The sequence below is a fragment of the Pelodiscus sinensis genome, chromosome 4, assembly GCF_052426305.1.
Source record: "Pelodiscus sinensis isolate ZL-2025 chromosome 4, ASM5242630v1, whole genome shotgun sequence".
NCBI classification, from domain to species: domain Eukaryota; kingdom Metazoa; phylum Chordata; order Testudines; family Trionychidae; genus Pelodiscus; species Pelodiscus sinensis.
The window spans coordinates 47,783,780-47,798,444 of record NC_143055.1 but is presented as its reverse complement, the minus strand read 5'-3'; the positions used below and the strand labels follow the sequence as shown (position 1 = coordinate 47,798,444).

At 44.9% G+C, this 14,665-nt stretch overlaps 1 protein-coding gene across 2 annotated transcripts in view; it reads left to right on the top strand.

Moving 5' to 3' along the window:
• Positions 1 to 13,678, top strand: part of GABRA4 (gamma-aminobutyric acid type A receptor subunit alpha4) — a 62,763-nt gene extending 49,085 nt beyond the window's left edge. For both annotated transcript variants that reach the window (XM_075930484.2, XM_006111928.4), the window contains exon 9: positions 12,682 to 13,678. In XM_075930484.2, coding sequence (XP_075786599.1) covers positions 12,682 to 13,215 — 534 coding nt within the window. In that variant the 3' untranslated portion in view covers positions 13,216 to 13,678. The remainder of the gene's footprint in view (positions 1 to 12,681) is intronic.
• The last annotated feature ends 987 nt before the right edge of the window (positions 13,679 to 14,665 follow it).

The following is a 14,665-nucleotide window of genomic DNA, read 5'->3' as shown; positions in this document are numbered from 1 at the left end:
CTCATTTAACTCCAGTGGTAGAGGTTTGTGCAGGGCATCCAAAGTTATTACACCCTTACATGCTCATCTGTCTTTAACAGGGATAGTACAAAATTTACGCTATCATAGTGTTTGTCATTGCCCCTTTTAGGGGATGCTTCATTAGGGGATAACGGCTTCCAGCTGTTAATGGAGTTACTCTGTTATAGCAAATAGTAGATGGTGATGCTGAAGGCTGTGGGTTTGAACCCTGCTGATGGCTTAGAGAAAGTCGTTAAATTTCCCCCATCAATGCAAACTTTGTTCAACATCCAGGAAAAAATAATTCAGTCTTGTGATATGGTGAGCCAAGAGGTTGTCACCACAGTTCTGAAAGGATTTACAACACATCCACATTTTTGTCACTGTCAGACTAGATTACAGCAAAGTGCTTTACTTTGGGGTGTCCTTGAAGTTCACGTGGCAGTGCCAGCTGATGAAGAGTCCAGGTGCCTGCTTCATAAGTGGGGGCCACTGCTGAGAATGCATAATACCTGTGCTCAGGTCTGCACTAAATTCTGCGGGTTAGTGATAAACTTTGAGATCCTGAGCTCAATGAAACCTGGCTGTCTGAAAACCTATATCTTGCACAGTAGCCCCACATCGCAAATGGGAGGCTGTTGCTGCTGGATTTTTGGGACTGACCTCACCAGAATCCATTGTGACGCTTCCTCAATTTAAGAAACCCTGGAATCAGAGCAAAATACAGAAATGGAAACGAACAAAACTGTGTAGGATTTGTGCATGCTACTTCCATTAAAATTGAAGTGAACTGGGCTTGAAGATCCTTTGGGATTTGGCAGTTCGCACTGAAGTAGTAGTTTTAGGTATGTCTACGCTATGGGATAAAGTTGAATTAAGATCTGCAACTTCAGCTATGTAAATTGCATAGATGAAGTGAAAGTACCTTTTAACTCAGCTTTTGGCACTTCCAAACTACAGGAAGTTGAAGGGAAAGTGCTCTCCCTTTGGCTTCCCTTACTCCTTGTGGAAGCAGGACTACTGGCATCGAACAGAGCACCCCTCTCAATTCCATTTAGTGTGTCTTCACTAGACCTGCTAATTCCAACCCTGGAAGATGGATAGCAGCTGCTTCAATCTTCTCTGTAGTGTAGACATAGCCTCAGATTCACAGGAGGCAGAGCCAAGACTGCAGGGTCCCAGTAGCAGAAAGTCCTCTTAGAATGTGAAGCAGCATTCTACTTAACTGGAGGGTATCAGACATCCAAAAGTGGGTGGGTTTGGTCAGAGTAGAGATGGGGTGCTTGTTTCATGGGCAATAAGTGATGTGGCAGCAGGTGGCATGGCAGGAAAGATCTTTATTAAGGATGTTATAGGACACCAGTGTTACGTGCTGTGACTCTATAATCCAAGGGATAGCACCAGGGATGTAGCCTTAATTCCTGAGTGCTGCCACCCCACACGAGGCTCTTCCTGAAACCTGAGCTTATTCCTTTGCTCTGTTCTTCTCATCCTATTCCTTGTGTCACGGAGCCAGCTGAAGCAGGGTCAGTCTCCTAGCAACACACTGGGATGCAGCTAATCCTGTCCAGGGCTGCCTGATTGTGCTTCCTCACTGGTGGAGGAGAGAGAGCTAAACTACTACTTGACTCACCAGCATCCAGAGCTTGCTGGCTGACCAGTCTGTTCCATATCTGCTGCTGTGCCTAGTTCTGTTTCCTCTGCTTGCTCTTGTGCACGTTTCTGTTCCTGCCCTTCATCTGTCTTTGATGCCCCAGCCTCTACTCCCTAGCTATGCTTCCCCACCTCTTCTCTGGCTCACTCGTTGGCTCTGAATTTTGGCTTCTGATTCCTGGATCTCACCCTTGCCTTTGCTTTTGGCTGTGCCTGTAGCCCTGACCCTGGCCCATCTCAGTTCCACTCTAACCACCAGGCAAGACCACTCTTGGCTCTGACTGTTAGGCCTGACCATCCACAATCTGATCATGATCCTGATAGTTTGTGTACCCCAAGAGACAAAGACCAAAATCAGGCTTGGCTGCAAGATTGGCCTCCAGTGAATGGACACTTTGTAGATGCAGGAGACTCAGATCCTGGTTTTGCAGGTGCTGGTCTCTATGCCCAGAACCCAAGGAAACCAAAGACTTTTGCCGCTGGCTGTTGCCAACAAGAGTAATTCTCAGGTCCAACACTGGGTTCTCTAAGTACAAAACATGCTGCACCAGTATCTGTCAAATACAAGTAGTTTATTTCCAGACAGATTTCATCTGTACCCCTTAACTAAAAGAACAACAGAACAACATGATAGGAAAAGCAGCTCTTATGTCCCTTCTTCAAGCTGGGGACCCTGTTCAGCTGTGGATGGATGGGAGGTCATCTAGGCTTCCGAGGCACCATTATCAGAGTCCATCAGTGAAGTCTAAATTGCTGTACTGTTGTGCAGCTTATATACAGGTTTTCACCCTGTTTTGCAGTTTGGAACTTTCTGGGGGTTACTTATCACTTATAGTATGGCTTGGCCATTGACTATTGATCTGGTACTACTTGTTTTTTGACCTTGTTTACATGATTAATACATCTGGTTAAGCAAGATTATGTGTTCCTGTTCTTTCTCCTACCCTTATCTATAACTTGTTTTCATTACAATGGCACCACCGCCTGTCTTAAATGGTGTGTGTTCCTGGAAGCTTGTTTCTGGCTCATCAGATATAGGAGGAGTGGGGAGGATGTGTGCCTCACCACCCCTATGCTTTCATGTACAAAGTTCTTCTGCAATTAATTCCTACACTGGCCCAGTTGACAGCCTGAGTTATTAGTTATGCCATTTGGGCTATGTAATGCTCTGGCTATATTTTCAGCTTTTCATGAATGATGTTTTCAGGATGTGCTGGACTGATTTATTGTTTGTTTATAGCAAAGTGGGCAATCTGCAGCCCGATTATCACGTGACCCACAGTGCATTTTGTCACTGTCTACGTGCTGGGTCACCAGATTCCATGTTATTCCACCAGATTCCTACTAACGTCATTAAAGTGACATGCATATAAAGCAAGGGCACGTGAACTGAGGCACATGATGATTGTTCAAAACATTAACTGTGGGAGCGTTCCTTAGTAATGGGTTTACACCATATCTGCAAATATACTTTCTAATTTCCATGTACAGGCAGTCCCCGGGTTACGTACAAGATAGGGACTATAGGTTTGTTCTTAAGTTGAATTTGTATGTAAGTCGGAACTGGCTCCAGATTCAGCCGCTGCTGCTGAAACTGACCAGGGGCTGACTTCAGAAAGCCGGAGGCAGAATTGCTCTGCCCCCAGCTTCCTGGAATCAGCCACTGATCAGTTTCAACAGCGGCTGAATCTGGACTCCTGGGACAGAACAGCTGGGGCACTGCCGGGTAGGTCCCCACAGGACCAACCCAGCAGCACCCTAGCTGCTCTACCCCAGGTGTCCCGCAACAAAAGCCTGGTCTGCTGGGGGGGAGGGGGCGCAACAGGGAGACAGGAGCAAAGCCGCAGAGGCAAAGGAGCAAAGCTGCACGGGCAGCGGGGTCCCGCTGCCCGTGCGGCTTTGCTCAGGTCTCCCTGCTGTGCTAGGGGGGACTTCCCCCCCCAGCACAGCAGGGAGACAGGATCAAAGCCACAGAGGCAGGGGACCCTGCTGCCTGTGCGGCTTTGCTCCGGGGCAAAGGAACAAAGCCGCACGGGCAGCGGAGTCCCGCCGCCTGTGCGGCTTTGCTCGGGTTTCCCTGCTGTGCTGGGGAGTCCCCCCCCAGCACACAGGGAGACCCGGAGCAGCTTTTCTCGCCCCGGAGGACGCTGTGGCGGGACCGCTGCGCTCTGGGCGGTCCCGCCGCCCGCGAGCCCCCGGGGCGAGAAAAGCCCCGTTCGTAAGTGCGGATCCGATGTAAGTCGGGGATTGCCTGTATCTAGTATTTTATCATGCCAGCAGGTGCTGTCCAAAATTCTTCAGAAACTCACATGCTGTTCAGATTTATTGTACAGTATTATATGGTGACAGTATAAAATGAAGAATAATCTGTATGGAGTCTTCAGAAATGTAAATTTTATTATGAACAACAGACTGTCTATATATGTGGGCATACTTTATTTGCCTTCATTAAGAAAAAAAAGTTTAATGTAGGCTAAATACATAGTTAGGCCATTAGTCTCGGGGTTTCATTAGATTGCTCTTGCCCTTATTTGCCTGTTTAGGAAAGTAGCCCTTTTCCCTCCCCTCTAAACCCAACACTGACTTGCTCATATTGTCATTCCAGATGCGATGGGGAAAACTGGGGTTACTTCCTGCCAGGATCAACTTGAAAGGGAGGGAGCAGCTACAGTAGAAAGTAGGATGAACCTTGGATGCATCCTCTCTTATTCACAAAGAGCAGCAGCTGTTGGGGTGCAAAGGCAGAGGGGTGGGGCAAAATTAAGCTGGTCCATGAAAACAAATGACAGAGCAAGTGAGAGCCTGGGAATGAACTGAGACTGATGCATGTTGTTGTCGTTGTTGTTTTGGGATGTTGTTGTTGTCACCGTTTTGGGAGCCATGCAGCTATTTAGTCCATATTGAGTGGAGACTTGTTATTCATGAAGGGCAAAATTCTCTCCATCCACATAAAACTCGAGTAACTGGACTCCCTGCAGGTATAGAGCAGAGGCTGGGGGTTGAAATCACTTGCACACTGGTCCCAGGTTGGAACACTTTCTCTTGTCCCCACTCTACAACTCTTATCTCAGCTTATGGGCTGGAATAGTGGCTGCACGTCTCTGTGTGCATGAGACGTGGGGCTAATGGAGTCCTCAGATTGCTGATTAAATTCATTGTCCAGCCACATTGTAGCCTTCCATACAGATCTGTGTCAAATGGAGGAAAATGCAGGCACCTTTATACAGCTGCTTTTCCCCATACTGAGAATATAGTATAAAGGGTTTGGGGCTGGCCCTCTGCACTGCAGGTGGATGTCACCCAAGCTGAGCCAAACCACAGACACTAATAGCCCTGTACATGAAAGATTAATGCCAGCCTCCATTTTCAGAACTCCAGTGCCATCCTTTCTGCAGAACAACATGGTTGGTTTGGACAGTGCTCTTAGTGAATCACATCTGTTTAATCATTGAAAGCCTTCAGTTGACGTGTGATACTCACCGTCTGGTATATAGTTATCTTAGAGTGATGTAACAGCAAATGCACATTCCAACTCCAGCTGAATGTAGAGTTTTATTTTAGTTTTCCTTTAGATAAAATCTTAAAATCTGCTTTGGGTTGTAAGCAAACCCTCTTGTAGAGGTATGCAAACAGCACATCTGTGCATGTGACTGTACATATTGAATAGTGACTCAGCCTTTCTATTTCAAACTGAATCATTAGTGTTTCTTTCAGTTAAGTATAATTTCCCCTTCTTTTTACACAATAATTCAGCCCTTCAGTTATTCAAGCTGCGGCACCATAAATAAACAAACAAACAAGGCAATTAGTAACCGGCAATGGAAAAAGGAGATATTTAAAACCTAAGAGAGATGCTGAATTCTATTGCAACTGAACTGCCATATGTTGTTGGTGGCAGAATACATAATTGACAATGTATTTATTCAATGTATTTTTTTCTGTTCATGGCAAATCTTCAAACAGAAGAATTTCTTCAAATGCATTCCTTATTGGAGTTCATTTGAGGAATATCCTTTTTTTAAAAAAAAACTCTTTATCCTTTTGAACTGATTGCTGATACTACAAATTTGAGCTATATTGTTTGTGTGTAATTGGTCAGAACAGTCACATGGTACTGTTCCTGTTCTCTAATTACATAAGCACTGCTGATGTCAGAACTTGTATGTTGGGAAGTTAAAAATGCAATTTCTGTGAAATTCACTTTTATTTTTCCTGGGAAGCTTGAGCACTCAGGGGTTAGGAAACATCAGACACAAGAGACAGACACCTTTTTAAAACTTTAACTAATATTAGTGGATATTTTCTCCTGATTGTTACACAGCTTTGTAAGCCTGGAAGGAACCTTGAGCTGATGTAACCTGACTTTCTGAATAACACAGGTCACATAATTTCCCTGTTACTGGTATACAGAGCCCATTAACTTGTGTTTGACTAAAGCATATCTCCTTTGAAGGTCACCAATCTTGATGTGAAGACATTCAAAGATGGAAAATACACCTTTTTCTTAGATAGTTTGTTCCAATGATTAATCTTCTCAGCTTAAAAAATAAATTGTGACTTATTTCTAATTTGAATTTGTCTGACTTCAGATTCCAACCATTGATTCTTGCTATGTCTTTCTCTGCTAGAATAAACAGTCTTTTACTATCTGGTATTTTCTATTTGTGAAGGTACTTCTATTTGGTAACCTCTGACTTCTAATAGACACTTCTTCTTTGTATTACTTTTTTATTTCAAGATTTCTTTTTTAAAGTTGAAAATTATTTCCTTCTCATCCAGGAAGTCCTTAGCATCTAGAAATAACAATGCCTTTTTAGGGACTATATGTATTTGTCAGAACTAGAAATATAGACTAAATTTTAGATCGAATAATGCCTTTTTTAAATTAGATTGCTCTGTATTTGCTGTTTTATTTAGAGCCACCCCTAAATGTTCAAACTTGTCCAACACTGACAGTAGCTCTTTTCAGCACATTGTATTTTTACTTCAGTAATCATTATGGATTATATTAAGTCTTAATCTTTTAACTTCTCTATTATTCTTTCCCACATTTTGGAAGAATGTGTTGGTTCAGCTCTCTTCCTACAAATGAATTATCAGATGAAAGATCAGTTTATTCATCAGCTCAACTGTAGTGTGAGGAGAATCGATTATTGCTGGCAGATGCACAAAACTGTTTTCTCCCCATTTCAGGAAAATCATTTGGCTGTGCATCTTTCATTCCTCCAACCTATGAGAAGCAAGTTTGCCATGGTAACTCATCTGTTGACCAATGACTAGATTCACAAAGGGACTTATGACTTTAGGCATCTTAGAATGCATGGGATTCATAAAAGACTGCAGTAGATGCCTGGGCTCCTTCTAGAATGACCGGGGGCGGAGGGGGGAAGAAACCTAAGAGTGGAATTTGCTAGAGTGGGGAGCTGCTGAGCAGGGGATGCACCCTAAGCTTTACACATCTCAAGATGTTAGGAATGTTTGCTTGGGAGGAGGAGCTACTGCCCACCTTGTAGCCAAGTGGTTAGAACACCTACTTGGGAGGTGGGAGACCCAGGTTTAGTTTTTCACTTCTGCTTGCTCAGAAGAAAGGGTTTGAATAAGGTTTGCCCACCTCTGGGAAAAGGGATCTTCTACTATAAGGCTCCTTCAGTGTCAGCTGTTGAGGGAGTAATGGGAGCACAGGGACTGGCTTTCCCCACTCTCCCCTGGTGAGGGCTCTACCCACCAGGTTACAGAGTCTTTCTCTCTAGCACTGTGGCACTTTAATTATTTATCCAAAGTGCAACATCTTCAATAGGTGAGACTGAGGGGCTCCATATCATACTATCCCACAGCTCAGTGGGTAAGGCCCTTGCCTGAGAGATAGGAGGTGTTGGTTCAATTCCTTTCTCTTCTTCCCCTGGCAGATTAAGCCTGGGTTTCCCAAATCCCACGTGAAGGATCTAACTCAAGGATGGGCAATAAAACAGCAGTGGTGAATGGAGTTGACTGCTGCTGCTAGATTTACATGCACCTCCACAGGTATGGGCATTCGCAACTCCTATTGGCTGGGAACTGTGATCCCCATGCTTATGGAGGTGTAGGTGAATATGTTAGTGTGGGGACCCAACAAGGGCTAATTTTGGCAGACTGTATCTGGCCCATGGGCTGGTAGTTGCCTGCCCCTGGTTTAAACACTGAGGTAAAACCGATGTAGTCATGACAACAGGCCCCAATCTTGTAGGGGAGCTCTGAACTCACCTATAAGAAACTCTATTTTCCTTTGCTTTGACTATCATGCTGGGACTTAGACTTTCAGATGCCTAGAGTGAGGCAGCAGTGTGCATGCTCAGAAGCAGAAATATAGGTGCCTAGGGAACTTTTGCAGCAGAAATTTAAGCACTGAGTGCGTTTAGGCACCTATAGATTAAGGGGGCAGCTGAGTGGGAATTCTCATGACTAAATATTGAATACAGGCCGCTCAAGTGGCAACTGAATGCCAAAATCCCTAAATCAATCTGGCCCCCAGATCATCATGCTGAACACCACAGTAAAGCTGCTGATGTGACATTTGCAACGGTTCTCAGTTTTTATGTGATTGCTATTTAAATGAATTGCTCAGATTGGTACAGTGCCTCGAGGATGGAATGTTGAAATGGCAGCCTGTTTTCAAGCTATTGGTATCACTCCACAAATATAGCTCTCCTGAATTCCTAATGTATTTGTGTGTTTGGAGAGAGAAATGCGTGTGTGTAATCAGGCGGACAGGATTTATTGAGAGTACTGACATCATTGGTGAGGTTTGCTGCACTTTGTCCATTAGTCATTGTGGTAAATAGCCACAAAATTTTGGAATTCTACACTGTATTGCTCTGACACCTGTTTATTTCTTTTTTACGTTGCAGTTTAATGTCTTGTATTTTATGTTAATTGGATATTATTAGTTGAAGGAAAGGAATGTTAGCGTAGTCTACATAGTGGGTTTCCATGGTTTTTGTTTTGTCACAGTAGAGATGAAATGACTGTGTAATCATTTGGTAGAGAGAGATGTTTTTATTTTACTTGGTGTAAAATTTCAATATTAGATCTTTTCATTGTTTCAATACTTAGGGGTTTTTTTTGTTTTAATATATTGTGAACATCTCTCTTCTTCTGGTTTCAACAAAATAAAAAATCCTAATTTTATATAAAGAAATTAATAATTTTCTGCTGCCAAGTTGAAATGCATGCTGTGAAAAGGCATATAGAATATATAAAGAGGAGTTTCTACCCACATGGCTCTTTAATCGCAGTTATTCTAAATCTGCTGGTTTTTTGGTTCCTAACAAAATTTGAGTTTGATGATACTGCATGAGGAGTGCAGTCGTTGCCATTGAAAAGTCCGCATTTGCCAGCAGTTACCACACAGTGGGTCAGTATCTTTGGACCACAATGTGAATGTGTCAACTTGGAAAATAAGGGCCAGATTCCCTTCTAAACTTTAAATTGGGTTTACTAAAAGCTGGATTTAGAGCTGTTGCCCATCACCAAATCTATAAGAACATGCCAGTGAATTCTGAGCCAAGAGTTAAAACTATGAATAGGGGCTTGGAGGGCCGGCGGGCATAGAGATTAGTTCATCTGACTTCTGGTCCCTGGTCTCTGTCAGGGCAATACTGATTTCTATTCCTGACCTTAGGCCAGCCATCTTCAGCTTTCCACTTGCATCTGGGACATAGCTCCTAAAAGGATGTGGTATGGGGACCTGGGCCATCCCTTTCCGATAGGTTATTATCTAGGAACATGTGGAAAGCAACACACGTTCTCCCTGCAGTAAGTTCACTTCCCTGGGTTACTTCCTAGCAGTAGGTCGCTTCAGTTTGGACCTCATCCTCTATGGTGCAGTCAGTCTCTCTCAACAAAACCAAGTCAAAAGAAGCAAGACCCTGCAGGTCCTATTGGTGCTGAGAGGGTGGAGGATGGAGAAGGCACTGTCTCAAGGCCTTACCCACTGTGTGGTCCCCTCTCAGGCTCAACTTTCTGCCTAACTTCCTGGAGAAGCATTTCTCTCTTGCAGCCTGTCCACCATCCCTTGCCTGAGCTTTTGAGCACCTATTGAACCTGATACTCCAGATGGAGCATGCTCATCAGGCCTGGAGGGGCAGAGCTGCTTGGTCCCAGTAGTGTCTTAACACCTTTGGGGCGCAGTGTGGGGTTTGTATACCCCATCACACACCCTCCCACTCAGCCACATGTCTGCTCTGGTTCATAGAAGATACTGGCATTTGTGTTTTCCTTTCCTGTGTGATGGGACACCTGGAACCTCTATGACTGCATCAAGAGATACCACTGTATGATGTGGTCTTGAATGGAGTTCAGTCTTCAGAGAGATGCATAGCTACAAGGTGGAAGGGTTGCCCGCATAAGTAATTTCACAGGGCATCAGTTGCTACTTTTACTTCCAGTACCTTTTTCGTATGCCACTTCCCAGGGGAGCAGCTTTCTACTGAGAACGAAAATGGGTTGCTCTTCTCCTCTGAATTCTCAACATCACTGCCCCAAGCCTGACTTCTCTGCACTGTTTTGCACAATAAATGATTTTGTGAACTCTGTGTAGAATAGCACAAGTTCCTGGCTCAACTGGTCTTCAAGTGCTTTAAATGCCTCATCACAATTTTTCATCCAACAAGATATTTTTGGGATGCTGAATCCTGTCCAGGTCCATCACAAAGGGGCAGCAATGATACCAAAGGTAGGGTACTGTCAGAGATTCATCCCCAGCATTTCTAGGAAACTGTGAACTTGCTTCTTGGTGGAAGGGAGAGGGAAATCAGCTAGAGCTTGGACTTTGTCCGCCAGGGATCATAACTGTCCCCTCCCACTGTGTGCTCCAGGTGAGTGACTTCTTTGGCAGCCAGATGACACTTGATTGGGTTGGCCATCAATGCTGCCTCCATTCGAGCTTGTTGTTTGCAATAGTATGCCTTGTATGGTCAGCCCACTCTTCATTCACAGCATTTTCATGTGTGGTGCAGGGGGCTGTTCCTCAGGCAGTTGTGGCACCGTATCCATCAATCACTGAAAGGTGGCAGTGGCCCTATGGAGCCCAGAGGGCCTGGTCTTAAACTGATAAAACCAAATTGGGTGAAGAAAGCGGTCATCTCTTTAAACTTGGGATTCAAGGGTTTCTGCCAATACCCTTTCATTAGACTGAGAGTGTGGAATGTATGCTCTGCTGCTTCCACAGACTGCAAAATCCATCTTGTCAGACAAGAAATCCGCACTGAGGAGTGCTGTGGTAGACTCTTACTGCAGCAGTTTGGTGATGGTGCATGATCATTTACCTGCAAGGACAGTCCTTCCTCTGGGTCCTAAGCACTCCTCTTGTGGTTTCCTTCCTTGGCTAGGTCTCTGGTCACATTAGCATCTACCATTTTGATGAGGTTTTGCAGTTAATTTAACTTCTTTTATTGTTTAGGGCTGTATGTCTCCATGATAGAGCATCCCTCCATGCTGCCTCCTGGCCTCACCAGCTACTCCCTGACCAGAATTTGGCTGCATCTAGCAGTCCTTGCATGGCCCTCTCTCCAGATAGACTAACATCTTCCTTGGGCCCTTCTTCTGAGCCTAGCTATCTGTAGTCTAGGTCTCCCAGTGGAGATGGCCCCTGTAATATGGACCAGTTATGACAAGTAGAGTGCCAATGGATTGGCCCAGATTCCCACTGGCCATGGAGGCATGCCGGAAACTCTCTTGAACAACATGACAAGGAATGCCTCTGGGTCATCTGTGTGTCCATCTTTAGCTGTTTCACCAGGTTGGCTGGCACTAAGCTAGTACGTCCCCCTTTCTTGGTAAGACTTGCTGCCGCCCCGAGTGTCTGTCTGAGTGTAATCATCTACTTGATGAGCTGCTGCTGTCTTCCCAGTTCTTGAATCAGCTGCTGTTGATGAGCAGTGTGTGCTGGATCGATGCAGTCCAGTAGCAGAGCTACTGTGAATAATTTTCTAGGGCACACTTAAGCAACTTCTCAATCTATTTTCTCACCCCTCCCCTTTCCTTCTGGCCTAATTTCAAGCCTGGGACCCTATGGTTCTCTCGTGCTCTTCCATGTGTAATGAGAGCTGAGTGGCCTAGTGGTTAGCACACTTAACTTCCATCCACAGCCCTCCCTGCCAGGGCAATATGGATATCTGTTCCTGACCTACAGCCAGGAATCTTCAGCTTTCCTCCAACATCTGGGCCTTAGCTGATAAAGGGTGTGGTAATGGGAACTGGGTCTTTCTTCACCAGGTCCCAGCACAGGGCAGCAACAAAGGCAGGATCTTCCTTGTAGTAGGTCCAAGTTCACATCCCTGGGATACTTCCTGCCAGTAGGCTCTTCAATTTGGGGGTACGTGCCCTATAGACCAGTCAGTCTTAACCAAAAAAAAAAAAAAAAATCCAAAGGAGCAGAACCCTGGAGGTTCTCAAAAGGGTGTTTGTTGGACAAGGCACTGTCTAGGGGCCTTACCTGCTCTGCTGTTCCCTCTCAGGCTCAACCTTCTGTCTAGCTTCCTGGAGAAGCATTCCATTCTCCTGCAGCCTGTGCACCATCCTTTGCCTGGCCTTCTGAGCTCCCATTTAGCTTATTCTTCTGCCCAGCACATGTTCAGCAAGCCCAGAGGGATGGTGCTACCTGCACAAACTATTGTCTGTCTTTTAACTCCTTGAGGCTCAGAGTGGGGCTTTTATACGCCTCACAGCTCCAAAAGAGGAAAAAAATCCAGCCAAGGATCCTTAGGTTAATGATATCAAGTTTAAATTGATATTACTTGGGGCTATAATATTGACATGGCCAGATCCATAACTACCAGCATCAAGTGACAACACTAGACTTCTTGTTCAGTTCTGGGCTGCTTTGTGCTTTTTTGCAACTAAAGTTCATATTCATGAGCAGATAATATGTTTGGACTTCAGACTCAAGCTCACTTTGATTTTGCATCATAGGGCCTGTTTAAATATTTCCCATTGCTTCTGTTTGTGTCTGTGTTTAAAAAGTGACTAATATTATTTCTTATAACTTTGCAGACTACAGATGCCAATTCAAATGTGAGGAAAAGAACAAACGCCATGGTACAGTCGGAAGCTGATGGTGGGAACCGAACTGATACAGCAAACAGTTCTAACCAACCTTCGGTGGTAACTCAGGGGTCCTCTGACATTACACCCCAGTCTCTTTCAGCATCAAGTCCAAATCCGTTCAGTCGCCTCAATGTCTCAGAAACATTGTCTTCTGCAAGAGCTACTCCTCCAGCTCCTCCCTCCACCCCAATTTTAACTGGATGCATAACACAGCATGCCACATCTGGATCCTCCTCCATTCATCATTTACTTGGATCTAGACTGGAGCAGATTCAGACCACAGCTAATACGGTCGGCACATCTGTAAAGTCGACTGCTATCTCTCCGCCTCCTGTTTCCCCTGCCTCCAGCTCTGGCACTAGTAAGATAGACAAATATGCACGCATTCTGTTTCCAGTCACATTTGGAGCATTTAACATGGTCTACTGGGTAGTGTATCTATCCAAGGACACCATGGAAAAATCAGAAAGTTTAATGTAGTTTTGCTGCTATGTAGTAGTTTCCTTAATTATTATAACATATTTGTTGCAGGGTTCCTTCTTTTAAAACTAATTTTTAAAAAAGAGACCATTAATTCTTATTTTACAAGGCTCTGTGCTAGATTCCCACTGTGAAGAACAAGTTTATTGGGATAATTAACTCATCAGTGTATAAAAGGGAAGAAAATTGGCTTCCCTCCCCCAAATGACAGTGAGCTGTCAATTTGTTCAAACAAAATACCCTGGGAACACAGAATTTGCTATGGAGGGGAGGAACAGAGCTGGGAAGCCAATCAAATGCAGTGACACACTTTTATACAGTGTAACATACCATATATTCCGGCGTACAAGACGACCTCTGATGTTAAAAAACATCCCCCAAAAATCGGGGGTCGTCTTGTACGCCGGGTATACATCCCAGGCGCGCCTGCGATGCCCCGCCGCCGGAGCCCCTCCGCGGCTTTGAAAGCCTCGGGGGAAGCCGGTGGCGGGGCATCCCAGGCGTGCCTGTGCTGCCCCCCCGCCGGAGCCCCTCCACGGCTTTGAAAGCCTCGAGGGAAGCCGGCGGGGGGGGCAGCCCAGGTGCGCCTGGGATGCCCCACCGCCGGCTTCCCCCGAGGCTTTCAAAGCTGCTGCGGCTTTGCTCCCGGTGCCTCTGGTCTGCTGGGGACCATCTCCAGCAGACCAGGGACACCGGGAGCAAAGGAGGCGGAGGGGCGCTGGGGTATAAGATGAAACCCTATCTTTTAATTAAAAAAATAGGGGGTCGTCTTATACGCCCAGTCGCCCTATACGCCGGAAAATATGGTAACTTACTTATATTAATATACCACAATGATTAGTATGTATCCATAGGGTTCCCAGCGCCACTGCCTAGACCCAGCAATGCATTTTCCACTGTAACTTGCAGACACTGTTTTGTGGATTTTTTTTAAACACTGCCAAAAAGGGACTCTTTCCTGCTAGAGTAAAGCTGATGAAAGAAATGAGTGGTGACAGAAAAAAATAGAAAGAGTCCTACTGGCAAGAGATCAGGAAGAGGGAAAAGAAAGACTGGAGGGGGTTGAGGATCATGCTGTAGAAAAGAGTTAGCCAAAGAAGTTGGAGGACTCTGTATATTTTTATTAAGCAGTATTTTGTTCTGCTGAATTAAAGGATGAGTGAATCTTATGGAGCCTGAGATTTTATGAACCTCTTGAACTAGTTCTTTTGGGTTTGCAAAACAACTAATTAGCCTGTTTCTTTGTTCACTTGAGATTTAACTCGTGTTGTTACTCCTAATTTACAGCAGGAGAAGAAATGGGCCCATGATGTTTAGATTTTGATTAGAATTCTTCCTTCTCCGGTGCCTTTCCCCTGTTTTTGTTTTTTACTCTGTCTGCTCTCATCCAGTGAGAAATAATGGTGGAAAAAATGAGGTTTCCCCTTTGCATTGTTTCTCATACCCTCCT